The 16,401-nt window shown below is 38.8% G+C and overlaps 1 protein-coding gene and 1 pseudogene across 1 annotated transcript; both read left to right on the plus strand.

Annotated features, from left to right (window-relative positions):
* Positions 1 to 4,797: 4,797 nt before the first annotated feature.
* On the plus strand, positions 4,798 to 6,692 carry LOC116001261. The gene is made up of 4 exons (XM_031241148.1): positions 4,798 to 5,194; positions 5,436 to 5,653; positions 5,773 to 6,535; positions 6,616 to 6,692. The coding sequence occupies exons 1-4, from the start codon at positions 4,798 to 4,800 to the stop codon at positions 6,690 to 6,692; spliced, it is 1,455 nt and encodes a 484-aa protein (XP_031097008.1).
* Positions 6,693 to 11,383: 4,691 nt separating this feature from the next.
* The window catches only part of LOC116001262, a 9,045-nt pseudogene continuing 4,027 nt past the window's right edge, over positions 11,384 to 16,401 (plus strand).

Consider the following 16,401-nt stretch of genomic DNA (forward strand, 5'->3'; position numbering starts at 1 on the left):
CTCCGCCTTCTCGGCTTGATCCTCGGCCACGGTGAGATCCTTCTCCGCCTTCTAAGCTCGGCTCTCGGCGGCAGCAAGCTCCTTGATCTTGACCTAGGCAGAGGAGACCTGCTTTTGGAGTGGCTCGACCTCCTTCTCTCGGATACCCTCCAGGGCCCGAGCCCAGCAGAAAAGGTCGGTCGTGGTGTGAGTCAGCTGAAAACACGAAAGGTCTGATATCCATGTCCGAGTGGGGGCTGATGAAAAATTTGGTTGAATCAATAGCTTACCCGGAGAATGTCCTCGGCAATCTGTTCCCCGAGGCGGTTGCACGACCATTCCATAATGGTCTCCATGCCCGGCACCTTATCCCTTATCCGATCGACTAGGGCCGCGGTCAGCGTGTCCCTCTCGCGCAGGCCCTCATGCAGCTCGGAAGATCGGCTGCTAGATGAGCGCTTCGTGCGCTTAAGGATAAGGACTTCCTCGACCTCAGGCTCTTGCCTCTTTTCCTTCCCTCACCGACTCTGGCCGTGAGTGACTTGGAGGTCGGAGGCAGTGGCGCCACCCGACGGGGTATCGGCAGGCGTCGGGGCGGATATGTCGATGACCGGAGGATCGGCGGACGGCTTGGCAACGACAGCCTTTTTCGCCCCTAGGGAAACTTTAGCTTTGGGAGGGCGAGGAGCGGCCGGGGCAGCGATGAAAACCTTGTCGAGCACCATGTCTATGTTGGTCCCAAGGGGATGGGGTACAAGTCTAGAGGGGGGGGGGTGAATAGACTTGTATAAGATTTTGCAAATCTTTTCGACCTCTCGTGTGTATTGAACTTAGGATGTTTAGGTTCGATACCTCACGAGGTGAAGACAAAGTTTTATGCGCAGCGGAAATGTTATCCCCTTTTAGTTAGCACGAGTTTGAGTTAGTTCGAGAGGTGTGTTTATATGTAGTGCAATCGAGAGGTTAGCGAGAGATAAAAGCAGTAAGTAAATGCAAGAGAGATTTTTAAGTGGTTCGGCCAACCCGCCTACGTCCACTTTTCTTCCAAAAACTCCCTGGAAGGATTGCACTAAAAACTTCCCTTTTTAGTACAATATCGAGCGCTTGAGCTTTGATCACGAAGCCCGCCTCAAGCCTCAGGTTTTTCGCCCCGCTTCTTGTTACTCCACCTATCGAGCACTTGAGCTTTGATCACCAAGCCCGCCTCAAGCCTCAGGATCTTCACAAGACAGCTCCCAGGTTACTCCGCCTCTCCAAGGTCTTTCTCCCCGCTTCCAGCTACTCCACCTCTCGAGCACTTGACCTTTGATCACCAAGCCCGCGTCAAGCCTCAGGTTTCTTTCACTCGGACAGCTGCCAGGTTACTCCACCTCTCTTGCTTAATCCAAAGCAAGGTGTTTTTGGTTGTCACAGTTGAATGTAACAGACTCCAATTTGACCACAAGCTATCGTTGAATCAACTTCGGTGTAGAGCAGCTTCGGTCACCTTCTAGATATATAACAGTTTAAGCTTTGTAACTCTCTCAAACACTAAGATGTGTTTTCTCGCTGTTTTGAATATCAGGATGATATTCCAAATTTAGTACTTGCACTTGAACGTTTGAATCAGACACCTCTTTCGAATTTTCCAACTCTGTTCACCTTTTTGTGTCTTCACGTCCTTTTTATATGAGAGTTGAGGAATAATTCCGTTGGAGGGAAAATTATTCCGTTTGAAATTTGTCTCCCATGCTGATCATGGGTCTTGCATATTTTCAGCATATTTCATGGAGTGGTGGTCTTGTAACTTGAACCTCTTGTCTTGTAGTGAATATTCTATAGTTCACTTTCTTGAGTCTATGCTCCACTTTCGTCTTTTGATAAAAGTTACTCTTTTTATATTCCCATTATTCCTTGTTTGTAGGGAATCAGACCACTTCAGCATTGGTGCACCTTTTGACCGTTTGTGGTGGAAATCTGACGTGTCATCCATTTCCGCCCATTTTGAAATCTTCACGTTCGGCACCTCTTCATTATTCTATCTCCATGATATTCTTCTTCTCCAAACTTTAAGTATGCTTCCTGACCGTCATTCAGCTTTGTTGGAGAATTGTTAGTGTATCGAGACCAAGGTTGATATCTTGATTGCTTGATGTCTCGAACTCAAATATCGAGAGGTCTATCTCTCGAACTCTGCTTATGTCTCGAACTGGATAACTGTATCGAGAGGTCCTACCTCTCGAACTCTGCTTATGTCTCGAGACTTAGTTGATGTCTCGCAGACCCTTATTCCTCCAGTGTTGTCCCATGCTTTCTTCTGATCTGTCTATATGATTACAACACGAGACTTCTAAGATGTTCAAACAAATTTACCTCAAGCTTAAATATTTTCCGAGTTGAGCTCAAAGTTACCCGGTTGTATTTTCGCTCTTGGTTTACTTGTCGAACTTACAGCGTTTTGCCTATGTATCGAGACTTGGGGATTTCTACTTATCAGTTGGTATCATCAAAACCTATTACATGATGTTCCTAACAGTCTACACAACAAAAATGAGAGGGTTAGCTTTGATGATCAGATCGCTCTAACCGACCCTAGAGAGTTATAGGTAAGCGTGAGTGATCCTGATGACCTTGGCTCGGGTCGGCCGGGGTAATCTTGACGGCCGGAGCAGCGACCGGTTTTGGTTCGTACCTCTCGCTCCAGCCATAGTTTGGGGGCTCGAGGTTTGCCTTCTTGTAGCTCTCGGGGGTTCGGAAGATGAGGTAGTCGTATACTTGAGGTTTTTTTTGGTACCGGTACTAGTGTTTTCTTAGGCTAAACTTCCTGTGGGTACCAGAATCTTGCTTGAAAATTTTGAATGCTTTAAACTGTGAATGTGTATTTTGTAATCTGTAATAAAAAATTTTGTATTAAACTGTAATTCTGTGCTTTATGGGTTTTTAGAGATTTGGGTATTAACTATTAAGCTCTGGAAATGGTTGAAGTTTTGTAGGAAGTTGTAGTGGGTGTTTTAACAATTTAACATCATGTTTTGGAGTAGCCCACGCCAAGTTACTAAGCTGCAAATGAAATGCATAAAGAGTTCTTATTTTTTGCCAAGAGAGTCACAAACCAAAAACACTCTAGGCCATAAAGCTCTCAGAACAAATAATGTCAAATGTACACATACTTAACCATAAAGAATATTGTTTCCTAGAACCACAAAACTAGTATATAGCTGTAAGAGCACTTCTGCTCAAATGTAGTTAAAACTAGAATAATACTGCACTTGCTACTACTTAGAATAAAATGGAAATGATGATTTGAAGTTAAATTAATTACTCCGTATTAAACTTTAACTAGTTAACTTATTTTGGATAAAAAATTGTTCTTAGAAATATATTTGCAATTGCTACTACTTGATTTAAATTTTAATGTGCTCAACACTTCGGTTTTCAGTTTTAGTTCAAATGGTTCAGCCTGCTTGATAAGCTCGACAATCTGAGTATTAGGGTTAGGGCTAACCTGAACCCGAAAATAAAATAATAAAATAATTGATAAGCCCGACAAGATTTAAAAAGGCGAAGGCGTGCCTTGAGGCGATTTGTAATTTGAGGCGAGGCGTAAGCCTCGAGGCATATTGAGGCGTAAGCCTCAATTTTTTTCTACAGAATATATTAATAAGCTGTAAACATTATTTATAAGATTCAAGTTTCATTAGCTAAAAGTATTGTCTCAAAAAAACACACCACACCACAAAATATCAAGCATAATATAAGTAGAATATATGTTACAGTCACTTACCACGATATTGGTGACCCTAGTAATATCTGTGAACATTGCAATGCAATCTACTGGTTTGAAGAGCGAGTCAATAAGTCTGTGCGCAACGGAAGACCAAAATATTCATCGTGTTGTGGACATGGGAAAATAAAGCTGCCCAAAATGCGCATACCTCCTAAAAGGATTTTTGACCTCTTTTTTACTAAAGGACAAAAACAAAAAGAATTTGTACAACACATTACGAGGTACAATAACATGTTTTCGTTTACTTCATTAGGAGCAAAGGTCGACAAATCCATAAACATGGGTAATTCCCCACCCATTTTTAGGATCAATGGACAAAACTTTCATTTAATGGGAGGATTACTTCCGCAACAAGGAAATAAGCCAAAATTTGCTCAGCTATACATCCATGACACAGAAAATGAGGTCGAAAACTGCATCGACGCATTTAGGTAATACTCTTGGTTTACTTTATATTTACTATTATAATACATCGTTAAATGCTGAATGTTGTAGAAACTTATATTCATTGCTTATGTATCAGCGTTTCACAAAATATGGATCAATTACATGTCAAGATAGTGGAAGATATTAAGCAAGATTTAGATGATCACAATGTGTTGGTGAAATCATTCCGGTTAGCAAAAAATCGGATTGAATCTAATCCACGACTAGAGTTTAAGATGAGGTTGATTGGTAAACGAAATGGTGATGCTAGGACATACAACTTACCAACTGTATCTGAGGTAGCTGCCTTGATCGTTGGTGACTTGGACCCCACAATGAGTCAACGAGATATTTTGGTTAAGAGTAAGGCAGGTGGCCTAAAGAGGATAAATGAGCTCAATCCAGCATATTTACCTTTGCAGTATCCTATTCTCTTCCCGTACGGCGAAGACGGTTATAGAGAAGATATTCAATTCAATGTCACCAGAAACCAACAAAGTGGTGGTAGAGTTCGTGTATCACAGCGTGAGTTCTTCGCTCTTAGGATACATGAAAGGTTGAATGAAGTATCCACAATGCTATATGCTAGGAGACTTTTCTAGCAATTTCTGGTAGATGCATACACCATGGTGGAATCTAGCAGGCTTCTCTATATTAGAAACAATCAAAATGCATTGAGATGTGAAGCGTATAAAGGACTTTCAAATGCTTTGACCAGAGGAGAAGTTGATACCAGCAAACAAGGTAAACGAATAATCTTACCATCCAGCTTCACTCGCAGTGCTAGGTATATGATTCAGAATTATCAGGATGCAATGGCAATTTGTCGACACAAGGGATATCCAAACTTATTTATCACTTTCACATGTAATCCAAAGTGGCCCGAGATTCAAAGATACATGCAAAAATGCAACTTGAAAACCGAAGATAGGCCAGACATTATATGTAGGATTTTCAAGATGAAGTTAGATTCTTTAGTGAAAGAAATACGGTCAGGGAATCTATTTGGTGTTGTCACTGCAGGTATCATCCATTTTTTAATTATGTTAATTCATAATACAGAATATGTTTCAAATTTGCTTTAACTTTTTTAATGCATAATATAGTAAACTTACATCTAACTTATACTTTTTTGCTTTTCGTGTCGTTGTTTATACTATTGAATTTCAGAAGCGTGGATTACCACACGCTCACATTCTAATATTCCTACAAAGATTGGTAATACCCTTTACATCAGAAACTATGGATAATTTCATTTCTGCAGAAATTCCTGACAAAGAATTAGACACTGATTACTACCAAGCTGTTCAAGAATTTATGATTCACGGTCCATGTGGAATAGAAAAGCCCAAATCTCCGTGCATGGTGAACAACAGGTGTTCAAAACACTTCCCAAAGAAATTTGTTGATGTATCCACTTGGGATGATGAGGGTATCCAATATACAAGCGTCGTGACAATGGAAAAACTGTGGAAAAGAATGGTGTGCAATTGGATAGCAGATAAGTCGTACCACATAATAGATACTTGCTTCTCAAATATAAAGCCCACATCAACGTAGAATGGTGTAACCAATCTATGTCAATCAAGTATCTATTTAAGTATGTGAACAAAGGTAATGATAGGGTCACAGCGGAATTCTACAGGAGCACCACTGATGAGCGGTCAAATGAGGTTGTAGATGAGATCAGCATGTATTATGATTGCAGGTATGTTTCTGCCTGCGAGGCAGCTTGGAGACTTCTTAGCTTTGATGTCCAATTTAGGCATCCTCCTGTGGAAAGATTAAGTTTTCATCTTCCAGATTGCCAATCAGTTGTGTTTGAGGATGATGACCGTATAGAAAGTGTACTTAATCGACTGACAGTAAATCAAAGCATGTTCACTGCATGGTTTGATGCTAACAAGAAATATGATTCTGCTAAGTCCTTGCCTTATATTGACATGCCAACCAAGTTTGTGTGGAAGAAGGATATTAGAGAGTGTCATCCAAGGCAGAAAGGGTTCGCCATTGGACGGATTTTTTACGTACCTCCTGGAAGTGGTGAAATATATTACTTGAGATGTCTCCTAAATGTAGTTCGAGGTCCTACAAATTTTGAAGACATCAAGTCATATAAGGGTGTAATATATCCAACTTTTCGAGATGCCTGCTATGCAAGAGGGTTGTTAGATGATGATAAAGAGTACATTGATGCAATTAATGAAGCAAGTCAGTGGTCTACTGCTGCATCAGTGAGAAAATTATTTGTTATATTACTTACCTCAAACTTGGTTAATCGCCCGGAAAATGTTTGGAATGAAGTCTGGCATCACCTATCAGAGGATGTACAATACAACAGACGTAGAGTGTTGCAAGAAAGAGGTATGTGAAAAGGTTATTTAATATTCTCTTTATGTTGTATAATTTTTTGAAATTATTTTTGTGACATTTTTTTTTTACAGATTCAGAGTTGTGTTTATCTGATGATGACAAGAAGAATTCGGTGCTGATTGAAATTGAGCGATTATTACAGTTGTAAAACAAGACCTTGAGCGATTATCCTCAAATGCCAATTCCAAACTATGATTCAGAATGGCGATGTGATAATCGGCTGTTGTTTGCTGAGCTCAATTATGATCGTGTTGCATTAAGAGATGAGAGTGAGTTGATGGAAAAGCAATTGACTGATGAGCAAACCGTTGTATACGATACTATTCTACATGATATACAACAATAAAATGGGGGCCTCTACTTCGTATATGGATACGGTGGTACAGGGAAAACATTTGTTTGGAAGGCATTATCAGCAAAAATACGGTCACAGGGTGATATTGTCATCAATGTTGCATCTAGCGGTATTGCATCTTTGCTTCTGCCAGGAGGTCGAACTGCACATTCAAGATTCGCAATACCAATTGGTGTTACCGAAGATTCCACATGCAACATCACTCAGGGCAGCCACCTTGCCGAATTAATTATCAAGTGCAAACTTATAATATGGGATGAAGCACCAATGATGCACAAACACTGCTTCGAGGCACTTGATAGGACATTGCGTGATCTCTTGCGGTTCAGTGATCCTCATAGTAACAAAAAAACCTTTGGTGGCAAGACTGTGGTTTTGGGCGGTGATTTTAGACAAATTTTGCCAGTCGTCCCTAAAGGTTCGAGGCAAGATATTGTTTCAGCTTCAATCAACTCTTCGTATCTGTGGGAGTCGTGTCAAGTTCTTAGGTTAACAAAGAATCTAAGACTGAACAATAGGGAACCAGGAGTGGATATGCAAAAGGTTGAACAATTTGCGTCATGGTTAGCTGCTATCGGAGATGGGACAATGGGGGGGCCTAATGATGGTTATGCAAATGTCCAAATCCCTAACGAAATGTTGTTGCCATCCCCTGGTGATCACATAGCCACAATTGTTGATAGCATATTCCCAATGTTCAAGGAGGGTTGTTGTCAGCAAAAATACATGGAAAGTCGTGCAATTTTGGCTCCAACACTAGATGTGGTCAATGCAATCAATGAGTATATGACTGATTTGCATGTTGTTGAAAGCAAGACCTATCTAAGTTGCGACACCGTCTGCAAATCTGATTCAAGTGATGGTATTCTAAATGATATGCACACTCCTGAATTTCTAAATGGGTTAAAAGCTTCTGGAATCCCTAACCATGCTTTAACTTTAAAGGTTGGCTCTCCGGTGATGTTATTGAGAAACATAGATCACTCGATGGGACTGTGCAATGGTACAAGATTGATCATTACAAGGTTATCTGATCATGTTGTGGAAGCAAAGATTGTAACTGGAAACAATGCGGACAAAATTGTCTTGATTCCACGGATGTCAATGACCCCTACTGATACAAGATTGCCTTTTAAATTCCAATGAAGGCAATTTCCTTTAATGCTCTCATACGCAATGACTATCAACAAGAGTCAAGGTCAAACTTTGACACATGTAGGGTTACTGTTAAGGAAACCGGTATTTGTTCATGGACAACTATACGTTGCTGCTTCAAGGATTAGCAACCCTAAAGGTTTAAAAATTCTAATAGCGAACGAAGAAGGAGAGAGTAATAATTCTACTACCAATGTTGTATACCATGAAGTTTTTAATAATTTTTAAATTATTATTGGTAAATAATATATTTGTTGAATTTTCATGTAGTTCCACAATCGTACCTAAGTAGAATTCAGCACAATGTTGGTCAAATGCTTTTTGTAAATTTTTATTCTCTACCATGAAGTTTTTAATAACATTTAAGTTCCTAATCTTAAAATATTCATTTTCTGCTTAATAAATAGCATTAATCTCATCCGTGCATCGCACGGGTATAACACTAGTTAATATCAATACTGCCATTCATTCTACATTTCTACCACCAAAAGCCCAAAAGAAATACACAAATCATAAAATACCATAGCCCTAAACCGTAATCCTTATTTCCTTACAACCACAGACGGTTCTCCCCTTCTCCCACGTCTCTCACCGCCTCTGTACCTCCGCTCTCGCTCCTCAGTCCTCACACCCTCATCGACTCTGCGGCTCTGCGAACCCCACCTCAGCTTTACCCTTCAGCCACTCAGCTTTGCTTCATTAAGTCACCGTAAGGCCCAAAGTAATTTTTATTTTTTTACATATTAAAATTAAAATGGATTTCATACACTGCCATTGTTGCGACTCTCTGGATTTCATACATTAAATTTTTACATATTTCATACAAAAAACTCACTGACACTTGTTGTTAATGTTTGAAATTTTTGAGAAATGACCAATGTTTGAAATATTTGAGAAATTAATTCTGGAGTCTGGACAGTGTTTGAAAATTATTGTGTCTCAAATTTTTAAGTTTGCTCATTAATATTTTATGTAAATTTTTGAGAAATAACCAATGGAGTTTCAATTGTGTAAATTTTAAAACAGTGTTACTGCATTGGTACCATTGATTCGGTTTTTGGGTAGGTTATGTAACCGCCGTTAGCTCACCCCTAATTCACTCATTCACAATTTCACATTCATTATTTCATTTTCTCACAGCTCACTGTCGTCTGCCTCACTTTATCTTCCCGCTTCAGAGCCAGAGACCACTTCTCGTATCAGCCGCCGCTCTCCTTCCACTTCAACAGTTTTGCCGGTGCCATGTAAACGTGCTGCTCTCGGCCGGGGGTAACTGGGTATGTTCCAGCCTTCCAGGCCTCCAATCTCCTCCATTTACTTGAGGTTTTTTTTGGTACCGGTACTACTGTTTTCTTAGGCTAAACTGCCTGTGGGTACCAGAGTCTTGCTTGAAAATTTTGAATGCTTTAAACTGTGAATGTGTATTTTGTAATCTGTAATAAAAAATTTTGTATTAAACTGTAATTCTGTGCTTTCTGGGTTTTTAGAGATTTGGGTATTAACTATTAAGCTCTGGAAATGGTTGAAGTTTTGTAGGAAGTTGTAGTGGGTGTTTTAACAATTTAACATCATGTTTTGGAGTAGCCCACGCCAAGTTACCAAACTGCAAATGAAATGCATAAAGAGTTCTTATTTTTTGCCAAGAGAGTCACAAACCAAAAACACTCTAGGCCATAAAGCTCTTAGAACAAGTAATGTCAAATGTAAACATACTTAACCATAAAGAATATTGTTTCCTAGAACCACAAAACTAGTATAGAGCTGTAAGAGCACTTCTGCTCAAATGTAGTTAAAACTAGAATAATACTGCACTTGCTACTACTAGAATAAAATGGAAATGATGATTTGAAGTTAAATTAATTACTCCGTATTAGCTTTAACTAGTTAACTTATTTTGGATAAAAAATTGTTCTTAGAAATATACTTGCAATTGCTACTACTTGATTTAAATTTTAATGTGCTCAACACTTCGGTTTTCAATTTTAGTTCAAATGGTTCAGCCTGCTTGATAAGCTCGACAATCCGAGTATTAGGGTTAGGGCTAACCTGAACCCGAAAATAAAATAATAAAATAATTGATAAGCCCGACAAGATTTAAAAAGGCGAAGGCGTGCCTTGAGGCGATTTGTAATTTGAGGCGAGGCGTAAGCCTCGAGGCATATTGAGGCGTAAGCCTCAATTTTTTTCTACAGAATATATTAATAAGCTGTAAACATTATTTATAAGATTCAAGTTTCATTAGCTAAAAGTATTGTCTCAAAAAAACACACCAAACCACAAAACATCAAGCATAATATAAGTAGAATATATGTTATAGTCACTTACCACGATATTGGTGACCCTAGTAATATCTGTGAACATTGCTATGCAATCTACTAGTTTGAAGAGCGAGTCAATAAGTCTGTGCGCAACGGAAGACCAAAATATTCATCGTGTTGTGGACATGGGAAAATAAAGCTGCCCAAAATGCGCATACCTCCTAAAAGGATTTTTGACCTCTTTTTTACTAAAGGACAAAAACAAAAAGAATTTGTACAACACATTAGGAGGTACAATAACATGTTTTTGTTTACTTCATTAGGAGCAAAGGTCGACAAATCCATAAACATGGGTAATTCCCCACCCATTTTTAGGATGAATGGACAAAACTTTCATTTAATGGGAGGATTACTTCTGCAACAAGGAAATAAGCCAAAATTTGCTCAGCTATACATCCATGACACAGAAAATGAGGTCGAAAACCGCATCAACGCATTTAGGTAATACTCTTGGTTTACTTTATATTTACTATTATAATTCATTGTTAAATGCTGAATGTTGTAGAAACTTATATTCATTGCTTATGTATCAGCGTTTCACAGAATATGGATCAATTACATGTCAAGATAGTGGAAGATATTAAGCAAGATTTAGATGATCACAATGTGTTGGTGAAATCATTCCAGTTAGCAAAAAATCGGATTGAATCTAATCCACGACTAGAGTTTAAGATGAGGTTGATTGGTAAACGAAATGGTGATGCCAGGACATACAACTTACCAACTGTATATGAGGTAGCTGCCTTGATCGTTGGTTACTTGGACCCCACAATGGGTCAACGAAATATTTTTGTTGAGAGTAAGGCAGGTGGCCTAAAGAGGATAAATGAGCTCAATCCAGCATATTTACCTTTGCAGTATCCTATTCTCTTCCCGTACGGCGAAGACGGTTATAGAGAAGATATTCAATTCAATGTCACCAGAAACCAATAAAGTGGTGGTAGAGTTCGTGTATCACAGCGTGAGTTCTTCGCTTTTAGGATACATGAAAGGTTGAATGAAGTATCCACAATGCTATATGCTAGGAGACTTTTCCAGCAATTTCTGGTAGATGCATACACCATGGTGGAATCTAGCAGGCTTCTCTATATTAGAAACAATCAAAATGCATTGAGATGTGAAGCGTATAAAGGACTTTCAAATGCTTTGACCAGAGGAGAAGTTGATACCAGCAAACAAGGTAAACGAATAATCTTACCATCCAGCTTCACTCGCGGTGCTAGGTATATGATTCAGAATTATCAGGATGCAATGGCAATTTGTCGACACAAGGGATATCCAAACTTATTTATCACTTTCACATGTAATCCAAAGTGGCCCGAGATTCAAAGATACATGCAAAAATGCAACTTGAAAACCGAAGATAGGCCAGACATTATATGTAGTTCAAGATGAAGTTAGATTCTTTAGTGAAAGAAATACGGTCAGGGAATCTATTTGGTGTTGTCACTGCAGGTATCATCCATTTTTTAATTATGTTAATTCATAATACAGAATATGTTTCAAATTTGCTTTAACTTTTTTAATGCATAATATAGTAAACTTACATCTAACTTATACTTTTTTGCTTTTCGTGTAGTGGTTTATACTATTGAATTTCAGAAGCGTGGATTACCACACGCTCACATTCTAATATTCCTACAAAGATTGGTAATACCCTTTACATCAGAAACTATGGATAATTTCATTTCTGCAGAAATTCCTGACAAAGAATTAGACACTGATTACTACCAAGCTGTTCAAGAATTTATGATTCACGGTCCATGTGGAATAGAAAAGCCCAAATCTCCGTGCATGGTGAACAACAGGTGTTCAAAACACTTCCCAAAGAAATTTGTTGATGTATCCACTTGGGATGATGAGGGTATCCAATATACAAGCGTCGTGACAATGGAAAAACTGTGGAAAAGAATGGTGTGCAATTNTCCTACAAAGATTGGTAATACCCTTTACATCAGAAACTATGGATAATTTCATTTCTGCAGAAATTCCTGACAAAGAATTAGACACTGATTACTACCAAGCTGTTCAAGAATTTATGATTCACGGTCCATGTGGAATAGAAAAGCCCAAATCTCCGTGCATGGTGAACAACAGGTGTTCAAAACACTTCCCAAAGAAATTTGTTGATGTATCCACTTGGGATGATGAGGGTATCCAATATACAAGCGTCGTGACAATGGAAAAACTGTGGAAAAGAATGGTGTGCAATTGGATAGCAGATATGTCGTACCACATAATAGATACTTGCTTCTCAAATATAAAACCCACATCAACGTAGAATGGTGTAACCAATCTAGGTCAATCAAGTATCTATTTAAGTATGTGAACAAAGGTAATGATAGGGTCACAGCGGAATTCTACAGGAGCACCANAAAAACTGTGGAAAAGAATGGTGTGCAATTGGATAGCAGATATGTCGTACCACATAATAGATACTTGCTTCTCAAATATAAAACCCACATCAACGTAGAATGGTGTAACCAATCTAGGTCAATCAAGTATCTATTTAAGTATGTGAACAAAGGTAATGATAGGGTCACAGCGGAATTCTACAGGAGCACCACTGATGAGCGGTCAAATGAGGTTGTAGATGAGATCAGCATGTATTATGATTGCAGGTATGTTTCTGCCTGCGAGGCAGCTTGGAGACTTCTTAGCTTTGATGTCCAATTTAGGCATCCTCCTGTGGAAAGATTAAGTTTTCATCTTCCAGATTGCCAATCAGTTGTGTTTGAGGATGATGACCGTATAGAAAGTGTACTTAATCGACTGACAGTAAATCAAAGCATGTTCACTGCATGGTTTGATGCTAACAAGAAATATGATTCTGCTAAGTCCTTGCCTTATATTGACATGCCAACCAAGTTTGTGTGGAAGAAGGATATTAGAGAGTGTCATCCAAGGCAGAAAGGGTTCGCCATTGGACGGATTTTTTACGTACCTCCTGGAAGTGGTGAAATATATTACTTGAGATGTCTCCTAAATGTAGTTCGAGGTCCTACAAATTTTGAAGACATCAAGTCATATAAGGGTGTAATATATCCAACTTTTCGAGATGCCTGCTATGCAAGAGGGTTGTTAGATGATGATAAAGAGTACATTGATGCAATTAATGAAGCAAGTCAGTGGTCTACTGCTGCATCAGTGAGAAAATTATTTGTTATATTACTTACCTCAAACTTGGTTAATCGCCCGGAAAATGTTTGGAATGAAGTCTGGCATCACCTATCAGAGGATGTACAATACAACAGACGTAGAGTGTTGCAAGAAAGAGGTATGTGAAAAGGTTATTTAATATTCTCTTTATGTTGTATAATTTTTTGAAATTATTTTTGTGACATTTTTTTTTACAGATTCAGAGTTGTGTTTATCTGATGATGACAAGAAGAATTCGGTGCTGATTGAAATTGAGCGATTATTACAGTTGTACAACAAGACCTTGAGCGATTATCCTCAAATGCCAATTCCAAACTATGATTCAGAATGGCGATGTGATAATCGGCTGTTGTTTGCTGAGCTCAATTATGATCGTGTTGCATTAAGAGATGAGAGTGAGTTGATGGAAAAGCAATTGACTGATGAGCAAACCGTTGTATACGATACTATTCTACATGATATACAACAATAAAATGGGGGCCTCTACTTCGTATATGGATACGGTGGTACAGGGAAAACATTTGTTTGGAAGGCATTATCAGCAAAAATACGGTCACAGGGTGATATTGTCATCAATGTTGCATCTAGCGGTATTGCATCTTTGCTTCTGCCAGGAGGTCGAACTGCACATTCAAGATTCGCAATACCAATTGGTGTTACCGAAGATTCCACATGCAACATCACTCAGGGCAGCCACCTTGCCGAATTAATTATCAAGTGCAAACTTATAATATGGGATGAAGCACCAATGATGCACAAACACTGCTTCGAGGCACTTGATAGGACATTGCGTGATCTCTTGCGGTTCAGTGATCCTCATAGTAACAAAAAAACCTTTGGTGGCAAGACTGTGGTTTTGGGCGGTGATTTTAGACAAATTTTGCCAGTCGTCCCTAAAGGTTCGAGGCAAGATATTGTTTCAGCTTCAATCAACTCTTCGTATCTGTGGGAGTCGTGTCAAGTTCTTAGGTTAACAAAGAATCTAAGACTGAACAATAGGGAACCAGGAGTGGATATGCAAAAGGTTGAACAATTTGCGTCATGGTTAGCTGCTATCGGAGATGGGACAATGGGGGGGCCTAATGATGGTTATGCAAATGTCCAAATCCCTAACGAAATGTTGTTGCCATCCCCTGGTGATCACATAGCCACAATTGTTGATAGCATATTCCCAATGTTCAAGGAGGGTTGTTGTCAGCAAAAATACATGGAAAGTCGTGCAATTTTGGCTCCAACACTAGATGTGGTCAATGCAATCAATGAGTATATGACTGATTTGCATGTTGCTGAAAGCAAGACCTATCTAAGTTGCGACACCGTCTGCAAATCTGATTCAAGTGATGGTATTCTAAATGATATGCACACTCCTGAATTTCTAAATGGGTTAAAAGCTTCTGGAATCCCTAACCATGCTTTAACTTTAAAGGTTGGCTCTCCGGTGATGTTATTGAGAAACATAGATCACTCGATGGGACTGTGCAATGGTACAAGATTGATCATTACAAGGTTATCTGATCATGTTGTGGAAGCAAAGATTGTAACTGGAAACAATGCGGACAAAATTGTCTTGATTCCACGGATGTCAATGACCCCTACTGATACAAGATTGCCTTTTAAATTCCAATGAAGGCAATTTCCTTTAATGCTCTCATACGCAATGACTATCAACAAGAGTCAAGGTCAAACTTTGACACATGTAGGGTTACTGTTAAGGAAACCGGTATTTGTTCATGGACAACTATACGTTGCTGCTTCAAGGATTAGCAACCCTAAAGGTTTAAAAATTCTAATAGCGAACGAAGAAGGAGAGAGTAATAATTCTACTACCAATGTTGTATACCATGAAGTTTTTAATAATTTTTAAATTATTATTGGTAAATAATATATTTGTTGAATTTTCATGTAGTTCCACAATCGTACCTAAGTAGAATTCAGCACAATGTTGGTCAAATGCTTTTTGTAAATTTTTATTCTCTACCATGAAGTTTTTAATAACATTTAAGTTCCTAATCTTAAAATATTCATTTTCTGCTTAATAAATAGCATTAATCTCATCCGTGCATCGCACGGGTATAACACTAGTTAATATCAATACTGCCATTCATTCTACATTTCTACCACCAAAAGCCCAAAAGAAATACACAAATCATAAAATACCATAGCCCTAAACCGTAATCCTTATTTCCTTACAACCACAGACGGTTCTCCCCTTCTCCCACGTCTCTCACCGCCTCTGTACCTCCGCTCTCGCTCCTCAGTCCTCACACCCTCATCGACTCTGCGGCTCTGCGAACCCCACCTCAGCTTTACCCTTCAGCCACTCAGCTTTGCTTCATTAAGTCACCGTAAGGCCCAAAGTAATTTTTATTTTTTTACATATTAAAATTAAAATGGATTTCATACACTGCCATTGTTGCGACTCTCTGGATTTCATACATTAAATTTTTACATATTTCATACAAAAAACTCACTGACACTTGTTGTTAATGTTTGAAATTTTTGAGAAATGACCAATGTTTGAAATATTTGAGAAATTAATTCTGGAGTCTGGACAGTGTTTGAAAATTATTGTGTCTCAAATTTTTAAGTTTGCTCATTAATATTTTATGTAAATTTTTGAGAAATAACCAATGGAGTTTCAATTGTGTAAATTTTAAAACAGTGTTACTGCATTGGTACCATTGATTCGGTTTTTGGGTAGGTTATGTAACCGCCGTTAGCTCACCCCTAATTCACTCATTCACAATTTCACATTCATTATTTCATTTTCTCACAGCTCACTGTCGTCTGCCTCACTTTATCTTCCCGCTTCAGAGCCAGAGACCACTTCTCGCATCAGCCGCCGCTCTCCTTCCACTTCAACAGTTTTG

This window comes from Ipomoea triloba, chromosome 13, assembly GCF_003576645.1.
Source record: "Ipomoea triloba cultivar NCNSP0323 chromosome 13, ASM357664v1".
Taxonomy (NCBI): domain Eukaryota; kingdom Viridiplantae; phylum Streptophyta; class Magnoliopsida; order Solanales; family Convolvulaceae; genus Ipomoea; species Ipomoea triloba.

Excerpts from the sequence above, each read along its gene's own strand:
- LOC116001261 (XM_031241148.1), top strand. The coding sequence starts at position 4,798 with ATGGTGGAATCTAGCAGGCTTCTCTATATTAGAAACAATCAAAATGCA. Across the intron at positions 5,195-5,435 it reads ATTTGGTGTTGTCACTGCAG|AAATTCCTGACAAAGAATTA; the intron begins GTATCATCCATT and ends TCATTTCTGCAG. Across the intron at positions 6,536-6,615 it reads TAGAGTGTTGCAAGAAAGAG|ATTCAGAGTTGTGTTTATCT; the intron begins GTATGTGAAAAG and ends TTTTTTTTACAG.